Source organism: Capricornis sumatraensis, chromosome 1 (assembly GCF_032405125.1).
Source record: "Capricornis sumatraensis isolate serow.1 chromosome 1, serow.2, whole genome shotgun sequence".
NCBI lineage: Eukaryota > Metazoa > Chordata > Mammalia > Artiodactyla > Bovidae > Capricornis > Capricornis sumatraensis.
In genome coordinates this window covers 176,798,180-176,811,023 of record NC_091069.1, presented here as the reverse complement: position 1 = coordinate 176,811,023, position 12,844 = coordinate 176,798,180, and the positions used below count along the sequence as shown (strand labels likewise).

The 12,844-nt window shown below is 40.1% G+C and overlaps 1 protein-coding gene across 1 annotated transcript in view; it reads right to left on the bottom strand.

Moving 5' to 3' along the window:
• The window catches only part of RUBCN (rubicon autophagy regulator), a 37,223-nt gene extending 26,357 nt beyond the window's left edge, over positions 1-10,866 (bottom strand). Inside the window, exons 1-4 of the mRNA XM_068970999.1 lie at positions 10,828-10,866; positions 4,377-4,460; positions 1,741-1,900; positions 788-894 (exon numbers count right to left, since the gene is read on the bottom strand). Of these exons, the coding sequence (XP_068827100.1) occupies positions 788-894; positions 1,741-1,900; positions 4,377-4,460; positions 10,828-10,866 (390 nt within the window). The remainder of the gene's footprint in view (positions 1-787; positions 895-1,740; positions 1,901-4,376; positions 4,461-10,827) is intronic.
• Between the last annotated feature and the right edge of the window lie 1,978 nt (positions 10,867-12,844).

Sequence of the window (12,844 nt, the reverse complement as noted above, 5' to 3'; positions counted from 1 at the left end):
CAGCAAAGGGCTTAAGTCTATGCACAAGGAGTCAGAATTCAGATACACTGGAGCTCAAAGCCAGGCCCAATTACAAGTTATTTGGTCCAAACTTTGGGCAAATGATTTACCTACTCTGTCCCTCAGTGGCCTCCTTTATAAAATGAGATTAATGTCTACTTTACAGAGTTGTGAGGATTAAACGAGAATACGCATGTATTGTGCATAGCACCATGACTGGCATGCGGAGAATATTCAATAGGTGGCAAGCAAGAATCAAAATTTTAAAACCAGGAGAGATAGGGGATCCCTCCACAAGAGAAAGAGGGCTTGTGATTCCATTCTAGCTGAGGCACTGATATTAGTGATGGGATGAGTGACCTGGAGAATGAAAAATAAGCAACACAAAATAACAAAATTTCCTTGGAAAAGATGATCCTGCGTAACATTAGGCTGCACTACAGCTGATGCTCTGTCTACAGTCAGCTTGATTCACAATCATCCCTCTGCCATTTTCTCAAGCCTGCCCTTCAGGAGGTGCTTACTCAAACTAAAGATTTTTTAAGGATTGAAAAAAAAAAAAGACAACTCCCTCCTCAAATAGACCTAAGCTTACTTACAAATAGGCTTTTCACTTCAACAGATACTTACTGGTACCTCCTCTTCTTTTCTAAGTTTTCTGTTTGTTTTTAATGAGAGCCTTTCAGCTCATAATTGCCTAAGTGAAATAGTTTGCTACACAGGGTTACATCACGGTGAGGTCTAGGAGGCCAGAAGACAGACACAGATAATTCCCTGCCCCCTTTACCATAGAAGCATCGATCTGAGCCAGCAGGCGAGGGTTGTTCTGTTCCACTGCTTCCAGGCATTGGAGCATGGCTGTGACGTGGGGATCACTTAGCAGGAAAGCAGTATCTGGGGAGAGAAAACTACGGCAGTGACGGAGCCCCTTAGGGAGAACTTCAGCCTCCCTATACGGCCCTGGGAGAAGGTCAGGGAAGGAAAGAGGGAAAAAGCAAAGATAGGGAGAATCATATCACTGTGGATAAGGGACAGATAAAGTACAGAAGAGGCTAAGTCATGTGCAGTATAGCTAAGAGGCCATGACAAGAGGCTACAAAATCACAAAGACCCAGATGTGATCTCTGGCTTTGGGTGACCCTGGCCAATCACCTGACCTCCTTTGAGCTCTGCTTCTCTGATTAGAAAATAGGGGTATTAATACCCAACTCTCAGAGTTACTGTTGAGTGTGTATGTATAAAAAATAGATAACACTGACGAGAACACAGAAAACTCTCAGTAAATAGTATAAATTCTTTTATTAATGCTTTTTATTGTGGTAAAAGCCGCATAATATAAAACTTACTATTTAACCATATCTAACTATACAGGCCAGTGGCACTAAGCCCATTCACATTGTTGTACAACTCTCACCACCATCTCTCCCCTATCACTGTCCTAAATTGAAACTCTGTCCACATTAAGACACTCTAAGTCCCCATTCTCCCTTCCAACCCCCCATAGTAGTTACTCTTATTGATCTGTGTGTATAAGAGTGGGGAAATACCTTAGCATAAAGCGTGACTGTGTTTTATATAAGATGTTAGAGACAAGACTAGATACATATTTCTGATTAGAATCTCTGTGATACCAAGTAAAAGTAAGAGACCCCTGGGTAAAAGTGGGTCTATAAAGAATAGTAAAGTGGAGGAGAATGAGGAAGTCCATGCAGCAGTCCTGGAGAGGTGACCTCCACCTACCTGTGTAGAATTTTCTGATGTACTGTCTGTCCCCCAGCAGAGGTCGCAGCTGGGCTGAGAGGCAGTGGCACTGCAGGCTGTGCTGTAGCCACAGCTCAGCCACGGCACGCTCACTCACGCCATCCGTGCCGCTCTGGCCGTTCTCATGCAAGTTGATAAACTGAGAGCAAAGAAGCATGAGTCAAAAGATACATCCTGATCAATCCAGCAAAGTTGAGGCCTAATGGCATGAAAACTAAACTGAGCAAGGTCAGAGGAGTTAATCAGAGGTATTTGCCCTCCAGCTAGCATCTAGATGTTGTAGAGGAAGGAGAAGGAGGGAAGAGATTAATGGCCCTGCTGCTGGTGTGGACCACTAGAAAGGGATTAAGCAGTTAAGACATAATATGCAGCTCCAGGAGAGGACAAAGCTGCTACATCTGTCTCTTTATGTTCTAACTCCAAACAGGCATCTATTCTGGGATATTCAGAGGAAAAATGAACTTGACCCCCTGGGTTCTCTCCTAGAGTCTTCTATTTCAGGTATGCAGGTCAAGAAGCAACAGTGAGAACTGGACATGGAACAATGGACTGGTTCCAAATTAAGAAAGGAGTACATCAAGGCTGTATACTGTCACCCTGCTTATTTAACTTATATGCAGAGTATGATGCCAGGCTGGATGAAGCACAAGCTGGAATCAAGATTGCTGGGAAAAATATCAATAACCTTAGATATGCAGATGACACCACCCTTATGGCAGAAAGTGAAGAAGAACTAAAGAGCCTCTTGATGAAGGTGACAGAGGAGAGGAAGAAAGCTGACTTAAAACTCAACATTCAAAAAATGAATATCGTGGCATCCGGTCCCATCACTTCATGGCAAATAGATGGGGGAAACAATGGAAACAGTAACAGACTATTTTCTTGGGCTCCAAAATCACTGTAGATGGTGACTGCAGCCATGAAATTAAAAGATGCTTGCTCCTTGGAAGAAAAGTTATGACCAACCTAAACAGCATATTAAAAAGCAGAGACATTACTTTGCCAACAAAGGTCCATCTACTCAAAGCTGTGGTTTTTCCAGTAGTCATGTACGGATGTGAGATGGACTATAAAGAAAGCTGGGTGCCGAAGAATTGATGCTTTTGAACTGTGGTGTTGGAGAAGACTCTTGGACTGCAAGGAGATCCAACTAGTCCATCCTAAAGGAAATCAGTCCTGAATATTCTTTGAAAGGACTGATGCTGAAGCTGAAGTGCCAATACTTTGGCCACCTGATGCAAAGAACTGACTCATTGGAAAAGACCCCGATGCTGGAAAAGATTGAAGGCGGGAGGAGAAGGGGACAACAGAGGATGAGATGGTTGGATGGCACCACTGTCTCAATGGACATGAGTTTGAGCAAGCTCCAGGAGATGGTGAAGGACAGGGAAGCCTGTGTGCTGTAGTCCATAGCATCACAAAGAGTCAGACACAACTTAGTGACTGAACAACAACCACCAGAAAAGAAGGCAAGAAAAACCTGGGGTAAGAAATCTAGGAAAAATGCCCCCAAAGATTCTTTCCCAAAGAGAAACCACCTGAGCACCTCTTTCTGGCTCTCACCACAGCATTCTCTATTTGAAACATACTTCTATTGGCTATTTCTAAAAGCAAGGTTTCATAGCCTACCATCAGTGCAAAAAAAAAAAAAAAAAGAGTATGGATGGCACTTTCAGGTAGCTTCTAAGAGGAAATGATTATAGCAACACATTTTGGAAAAGAAAGTTAGAAAGGGGGGTTTGGTGGGAAAAATAAAGTGATAAGGACCAAAAAAAAAATCCATGTAAGAAAATCACTGTGCTCTGGTCTTTTCTCAGAAAAAATGGCCAGAGTGACCACCCTGTTATTTGGTTCTCTGATCATTTAAAGATAAGTTACTTTTCCAGACATCACCTCAGCAATGAACCTGGCAGTGAGTGTGATATACATGAAACAAGACTGGTCATGAATCAGTAAGTACTGGAGATGGGTGATGGATATTTTGGGTTCATTTCACGAATCTAATTTTGACTATGCTTGAAAATTTCCACAACCAAAATTTCCACAATCATTTGGCAGTGATTGCTGTGGAACTAGTTTTGTAACTCTGGCCAAGTTACCTAACCTCCTGGAGCTCGGTCCCTGGCTGGGAATCAGGGCTACTATACTGAGCTGAGAGAACAGGAGAGCAGAGGGCTACAACGGAAGCTAAAGTTGTTGGGAATGTATTAGGTTCCATTTGACACTGGCCTCCAGGAACCTCACATTTTTTTGTATTTGGTATATCCTCTTCTTCTTAAGCAGTGACCACATATCAGTCCTACTTACCCCTAACCATTCAGAAAACTTCTTGCCATTTGCTCAGGATTCTGAAAAGCTTCATTCTGGTCCCATATTTGCAAATCTTTTGAAAATAACAAAACTTTATACCTCTACCCTAGAGGAGGGAAAGTGGCCTAAAGCAAGGAGTGTGTAAGGCTTATCTTTTAAAGCATCCTCCTCTCAAATCAGTCTGACAGGAATAATTTCCTCTCGTTAGTTAATAGGAAACTTGCCATATGCCATCCCTCTAGCCTAGGAGACTCTGCATACAGAACATCAAACAACAAAGCCTTGTGGTTGCCTTTACTTCTTACCTTCTCCACATGAAGGGCTGAGTGGGGACTGAGCCAGCGAATGTCTTTCACAAACTGCCAGTAATCAGTCTGGCGGCAACACACCTGTTTCAGGAACACATAAGGTAAACAAATCATTACCATTTTGGACCACATCTAGTTCTCATATCCATATTCCAAGAGAGGAAAAAGAAAAGCCTAACCTTCCCTTGCCACAATAAAGGTTCTCAACAGCAATCAAAGGAACACATACAGATAGTCACCCTTTTAAAGATCAATTGTTAAAAACTATTCTAACTGTTCTTTAAAGGAGGTAATATATGCATATGATATAGAAGGTTATACAGTTGACCCTTGAACAACACAGGTTTAAACTGTGTGGGTCCTCTTCTATGTGGAATTTTTTCAATAAATATATTGGAAAAAAATTTTGAAGGTTTGTAACAATTTGAAAATAACTCATAGATGAACTGCATAGCTTGGAAATATTGAAAAAAAATTAGGAAAGTTAGATACCTCATGAATGCATAAAATATATGTAGATGCTAGCCTATTTTATCATTTACTACTATAAAATCTATACACACCTGTTATGAAAAGTTAAAGTTTATGAAAACTTACACACACAAACACTTAGGGGCCACAGATGGTGCCATTTGCAGTCACGAGAAATGTAAACAAATACATAGAAGAACATCAAATCATAATTGCACAGTTAATTTTATGCAGTTATGTACTACTATAATAATTTTGGCTTCCCTGGTGGCTCAGACAGTAAAGCGTCTGCCTGCAGTGCAGGAGACCCAGGTTTGATCCCTGGGTTGGGAAGATCCCCTGGAGAAGGAAATGGCAATCCACTCCAGTACTCTTGCCTGGAAAATTCCATGGACTGAGGAGCCTGGTAGGCTATAATCCATGGGATCGCAAAGAGTCAGACACGACTGAGCGACTTCAGTTCAGTTTATAATAATTTTATAGCCACCTCCTGGTATTGCTGTGAGCTCAAATGTTGCAAGTGTCCACTCAAAATGCCATGTGACACTAATAATCTCTGTATGAGCTGTTCGGCTCTTCAGTAAAATACATACTGCAGTAAAAAGTGACCTCTCCCAGTTCTCATGTATTTTCCATTGTGTTTAATGTAATAGCAAAAATTCTGAATAACACTCTCAGACCCAGACGAAGTGCCACTAGCAATGTTGGGAGTGCTCCCAAGAAGCAGAGAAAAGTCATGGCATTATAAGAAAAAGTCGAATCTACACCATAGATTGAGGCCTGCAGGTGCAGTTACCCACCATTTCAAGATAAATGAATCCAGTATAAGGACTATGGTGAAAAAAGAAAAGGCAATTTGTGAAGCTGTTGCTGTAGCTACTCCAGCAGGCACAAAAATCTTGTACTATTTGAGAAATAACTTTAATCACATATTGAAAACTCAGCTTTCATGTGGGTACAGGATTGTTATAGGGAAGACATCCCTAAAGACTCTAATATGATTCAAGAAAAAGCAAAGTCATTATGTGACAACTGAAAGCAAAAAAGGTGGAAGATCTAAAGCTGGAGAATTTAACGCCAACAAAGGATGGTTTGAAATTTTTAGAAAGAGGTTTGGAGAAGCGGCTTCTGCTGACCAAGAAGCAGCAGACAAATTCACAGACACTGTTAAGAAAATAATTAAGGAGGAAAGAAAAAAAAGAAAAGAACTGAGGAGAAAAAGATATCTGCTACAGGTGTTTAATGAAGATGAAAGTACCCTATTCTGGGGAAAGGGGAAGAAATGACACAAAGGACGTTTACTGGTAAGGAAGAAAAGCGAGCATGAGGATTTAGGACAGAAAGGGACAGGCTTACTCCTCTGTTCTGCACAAATGCAGTCAGATTTATGGTCAGGACTGCCCTTATCTACAGGGTAATAACTTACTTTCTTCTAAATGCTTTGATAATTTTTAAATAAAAACACACATGCTATTTACATATTCAGAAAAGAAATAAACAGGGACTTCCCTGGTGGTCCAATAGTTAAGACTCCATGATCCCAAAGCAGGGGGCATGTGTTTGATCCCTGGTCAGAGAACTAAGATTCCACATGCCGCAGAGTACAGCCAAATATATACATACACATACTCAAGAGGTCTTTTTTGTTATTTTGTTATTTTTAAATTGGAACATCTATATGCCAACTACAGGTTTCTTCTTAATGGTGGAAAAGGGGGGATCTTTGTACTTATAGTCAGCTCAGAAATCTCAGGGGTTAAGCGTCTCCACATTTCCAAGCAGCAGAAAAGGGGTTATCAAATACACCGTGCCTTGTGGAAAGACTAAAAGGTAGACCAGATGCAGGATGTCAAGGAAAATGAGATTCCTTTAAGAATAAGGTTATGATGTTATAGCTTCCTAAGGCCCTGAGTGATTAAAAAAAAACACAGTTCACATTCCATAACACATCCCTAGAAAAGCACAAAAGAGATATGCCCAGCATGAATCATTGTATCCCTCCCCCTCCAAGGGCACAACACCCAGAATAGCTTCCTGATGACACAGCAGCTAGAAGCCTTTGAAAGCCTTAATCTTCAGAGAGGAAATGAGAGGGAAAAAACAAGTCCTTGACACAGACTTTAATTTTTAGATCTTTACAAGGAAGAACAGAGCAGCGGTGAAGGTGGTATGGATCTTTTGTATTTAATTCTTCTCACTTGAGCCTGTAGTTGCTAAATGTATGTGGATGATGGATTTGTCTGGTTTGCTCTGCTTCCACCGACTAACACTATTGCTATTTTGTAGGTGACCATATACTTTAATAGTGTTCATTCTGGTGACCAAGTGCCTTCACAGATCTTATTACTTATTCATAACAATAATACTGTGTTGCATTTACCAAGCATCTTTCACTCAGGAATTTCACTTCACTATTTCATCATGACACATTTTCTCTTTCTGGCACAGATGGTAAAACTGTCTTGTGATTACAGTAAAATGATTACTCCAGATGATGATGTAAAATCAGTAACAGAGCCAAGAAAAGAACTTTTTTACTATCAAGACACAAGGACGTGAACCACTAAATGATGGTGCCTCTATAATCTGGTAGGTCCTTAGTCTGTATTGGGTTTTTATAAAACCTTTTGGTACAGTTCCCAACTCTGGCTTTGGGAGACTAAGGAGCTAGCAATGCCACAGACTAGTATTTTAAACATCAGGAGGAAGGGCAATCTTATGAGAGAAGATAAGTTTGTTTTGGGTCATGCTGTGCTTGGCCTGTAGGACAGCCAGCCAGATGATAATGTGTAGCAGATAGGTAGTCTTGCGGATCTAAAATTCAGCAGAGAGGTCTGAGCTGGGGATTGTTAGTGTACAGGTGATGGTTAAAACAATGCAAGTGAATGAGACTGTTTCAGGAAAATGTACAAAGTAAGAGGAGATAAGGACGTAGGACTGGACTCTATTAAAAACTAAAGTAATGCTCAAAATTCTCCAAGCCAGGCTTCACAGTACGTGAACCACGAACTTCCAGATGTTCAAGCTGGATTCAGAAAAGGCAGAGGAACCAGGGATCAGATTGCCAAAATCCAATGGATCATCGAAAAAGCAAGAGAGTTCCAGAAAAACATCTACTTCCACTTTATTAACTATGCCAAAGCCTTTGACTGTGTGGATCACAATAAACTGTGGAAAATTCTGAAAAAGAGGGGAATACCAGACCACCTGACCTGCCTCCTGAGAAATCTGTATGCAGGTCAAAAAATAACAGTTAGAACTGGTCATGGAACAACAGACTGGTTCCAAATCGGGAAAGGAGTATATCAAGGCTGTATATTGTCACCCTGCTTATTTAACTTCTATGCAGAGTACATCATGAGAAATGCTGGGGTGGATGAAGCAAAGCTGGAATCAGGATTGCTGGGAGAAATATCAATAACCTCAGATATGCAGATAACACCACCCTTATGGCAGAAAGCAAACAACTAAAAAGCCTCCTGATGAAAGTGAAAGAGGAGAGTGAAAAAGTTGGCCTAAAACTCAACATTCAGAAAACTAAGATCATGGCATCCAGTCCCATCAGTTCATGGCAAAAAAGATGGGAAAACAATGGAAACAGTGACAGACTTTTATTTTAGGGGGCTCCAAAATCACTGAAGATGGTGACTGCAGCCATGAAATTAAAAGATGCTTGCTCCTTAGAAGGAAAGCTGTGACAAACCTAGACAGCATATTAAAAAGCAGAGACAATACTTTGCTAACAAAGGTCCATCTAGTCAAAGCTATGCTTTTCCCAGTAGTCATGTATGGATGTGAGAGTTAGACTAAAAAGAAAGCTGAGTGCTGAAGAATTGATGCTTTTGAACTGTGGTGTTGGAGAAGACTCTTGAGTCTCTTGGACTGCAAGGAGATCCAACCAGTCAATCCTAAAGGAAATCAGTCCTGAATATTCACTGGAAGGACTGATGCTGAAGCTGAAACTCCAATACTTAGACCACCTGATGCAAAGAACTGACTCACTGAAAAAGACCCTGATGCTAGGAAAGATTGAAGGTGGGAGAAGGGGACCACAGAGAATGAGATGGTTGGATAGCATCACTGACTCGATGGACGTGAGTTTGACTAAACTCTGGGAGTTGATGATGGACAGGGAAACCAGTCCATGGGGTCACAAAAAGTTGGACACGACTGAGCAACTGAACTGAACTGAAAGTCTGAGAGGAAGAAATTCCAGGGAAAGAAACTACGAAAGAGTGGTCGTAGGGGTAGAAGGAGGTCTCTATGAGACTGAAGATAGTAATGCAACATGAGTCAAGGTCTGATGATGTTCAACAGTGACAAACACAAGACAGTGTTCAGAGGGAAGATGTGCACTGGATTTGGTAACACGAACTTACTTAAACTTCAGTAGCAAGAACAGCAGTGGTAAGGGCAGAAGCAAGATTGTGGTGGGTTAAATTATTTGTTCTATAAATTCCGATGTTCATATTTTTTTTCACAGGACAACATGTAACTTGAAACTTAAAAAAAAAATGAAAGGAACATTTATTAATTACTTCCTATGTACCATGAACTGTGTTAGGCCAATTTGTATGCTGTTTCATTTAATCTTTCTATCAAACATTATGACATAAATAATATTATCATTATTTTGACAGATGAGAAAAAGCTCAAAAAAGATAACATCACCTAATAGTTAAGACTGACAGACAACTTATTACACTTTCTAAAGCTTTTTCAGGTATAATCTCATTTAATCCTCACAACAACCCTATGAGATACATACCAGTGTAACCACCTCATTTTACAAATGAGGAAACAGAAGTACTAATAGTCATGTAACTTACTCAGTACCACACAGTGGTGAAACTGAGATTAAAATAACAGCAGTCTGACTCAGAGATCCATAATTATTACTACTGTCATTTTTTCCCCAAGGACCTGAGCAATGTCAATCCAGGTTCTGTCTGATTCTGAAGATGTCTGTCTCCTATACAATGTCGCATCCAAACTCCTTGAGAGAGATTTTAATAATGATGACCACTGAGAAGAATTCAGTTCTTCAAAGGATAAAAATTGTCCTCAGATCTTCAAAATTCTTTAGAAAGAGGGCCTCACTTTCAGAACTTACTCTGAATAAAGAGAATCTAACCAAAGCCAACTTTTCCAGTGAATTCTGAAAAAACTCAACAAGAAAACTGGTTTAAAGAGTTTGTCTAGAGGTAATACACACTATTTTGGAAGGGAAGGTAGCACATTAAATCCTATCAACTATGAATATCTTAATACTAATTCATTTTTTCCCAGTGTGACTGCTAGTTGAGAATAACCTCTGATTAAAAAAGAAAGACAAGCCGAGCTCAGAAAAAGGTTTCAGGAAAGAAAACTAGGCCCTGACTAGGGAACAGCATGAGTGTTTGGGAATACAAATTATGCACATATATAAGAGGTTTGATTTTTTAAAAGTGGAAGATCAGATCCAATGACCCACTTGACAGTTCTACCCAGAACCAAACCTTATTTAAAACACTGCAAATGAAGTAACTGCTATTGAGAACTGAAGCAGAAACCACTGAGATTTAACTCATTTTTAATACTCAAAGCTTATTAGAGTGTTTGAGGATATAAGGAAAAGAAGCTCAACATCAACAAAATTTATACAGAAAAAGATGTAAGCTATAACTAAAAACTATCATTCATAAGCATCAACCAGTTATCTACCAAATTATGTTCAAAGGATAGTCTAAAAATGATAATATCTTGTAAATATTTCTCAGATATATCCTAGGATACTCTTGAGAGGAAAACCTTAATGATTCATCACAACATTGTCCTTCTCTTCCTCATTATCATCATATTACAGTCCTGCTCTCAAGGACTCTCAACACGTGCAGTTGCCTTCATCTTCTCTCTGCCAACAATTTAATGCAAATGTTTCTTTCCAACAAGTGATCTGGCCAATCTGGCAAAAAAAGAAAAGAAGCAGTATACATACCTGGTCATGGATGAGCCCATGATAGAGGATGCTCTGCATGTCTCTGCAAAGCCGCTCCAGGCCACCATACTTAGACCAGACATTGGGGCTGTTGGCTGACACTAAACCCTCCACAGTAGTCTTCAAATTACCCAGCAACTGCCAGTGCTCCCTCCTGCAAGAACATCAGTTATACCAATGGTTAGTTTCTTTGCTGTACTTGACCATACCATGTCAAAGAAAGTCTAAGACAAGCAGCCTCCTGTCCTGCATCCTAACATTCTCTCCCCTATTAATTTTTCACTTGGGTGTAAGACCCAATTCTGAGAGGACTGAAGCTATAAAGAACACTAAGATTTTAAAATGTTTAAAAAAGCCCTCATATTTACATAGCATATTGTTCTTTGTAAGGTGATCTTCATCTACTACCATTTTATCCTCACACAAGTAGCCCATAACCCTGTGTTTCTTGGCTTGTGAGCCATTAAGATCCATTTCTGGGCTTCCCCAGTGGCTCAGTTGGTAAAGATCCATTTCTGGGCAATGACATTATGTGAGGACTACATAAAGAGATGAAGGGCATTTGCTGAAAACCAGAAACCTTTGGCTGAACAAAAAAGCCAAAAAACAACTTTTTATTAAACTGTATTTTCAGTACTAAGTATATATATCTGTACACAAATATTATAGATAAGAATAAAAATGGCCCATGATTTTTTCCCATGATTTTTTAAGCTAAAATTGAGGCAAAAATGTCCTAAGCTAGCACCAAGCCACTTAGGACACGTCCCCAAGTCAATCAACTATTGGCTCATTCTCCTGGATCATCTGGAGCACTTCAGCAGAAAAGTCTAAAAACTGCTGCCCTAGATGATGTTCAAGGTTCCTCCCAAATTCCCAGCATTTTCTCAATACAGCTTCCTACCCAATAAAAATTCAAAACCAGCTGCAATTGAATAAAAATAACTGGATGCACAGAACCAAATGGATAAGGAAAACATGAGGAGATGAGGTATCAAACTCCTCCTCTTGGGCCCCCGACTGCTATGTTGTACACTCTGCCTAGCTTTTTCATATCTTGTTAGAACGCTGCTCTTTCCTCTTCAAGGACAGTCCTGGGGATGGTTATAGTTTCTTCAAGGGACTTTTACCGTAACCAGTTTAGCATCATTTAAATAGCTGCAAGGGTAGGAGGGTTCTGAATTGAAATCCTTTCTAACTTCATCAGTGTTCAAAACTAACCTCTCCTACATTTTGCACACTTTCTAAGCCATTTTTGAAAAGTGGATGAATAGAGTAATGGCAGACAAATAAAATAAAATAAATGAAGCTAGGTCTGGTACAGGAGTATTATCTAAAAAGGAAAAGCAAGATGGCTCTCACTCTGATCTCCTACTCTAGAGCCCTTGAGATCAAGAATTTATTCAAATGGGGAGACACCAGGTTTTTTTAACCTTATGTCATTAAACATTTGAGTCACCAGGCTCCCCTGTTCTATTTCTCCCCCCATCGAGTTTTACTAAGATATATTAGTACTCAGATATAATGTAACATTATGTTAGTTTAAGGCATACAACATAATGATTTGATATATGTATATACTGTGAAATGATTACCACAATAAGTTCAGTGAACATCAATCGCCTCACACAGTTATAACTTTTGTTCCTTGTGATGAGAACATTTAAGATCTACTCTTTTAGAAACTTTCAAATATATTACCACAATACAGCACTGTTAACTATAGTCACTATGCTCTATATTCAGTTCAGTTCAGTTCAGTCACTCAGTCGTGTCCAACTCTTTGCGACCCCATGAATCGCAGCACGCCAGGCCTCCCTGTCCATCACCAACTCCCGGAGTTCACTCAGATTCACGTCCATCGAGTCCGTGATGCCATCCAGCCATCTCATCCTCTGTCGTCCCCTTCTCCTCCTGCCCCCAATCCCTCCCAGCATCAGAGTCTTTTCCAATGAGTCAACTCTTCGCATGAGGTGGCCAAAGTACTGGAGCTTCAGCTTTAGCATCATTCCTTCCA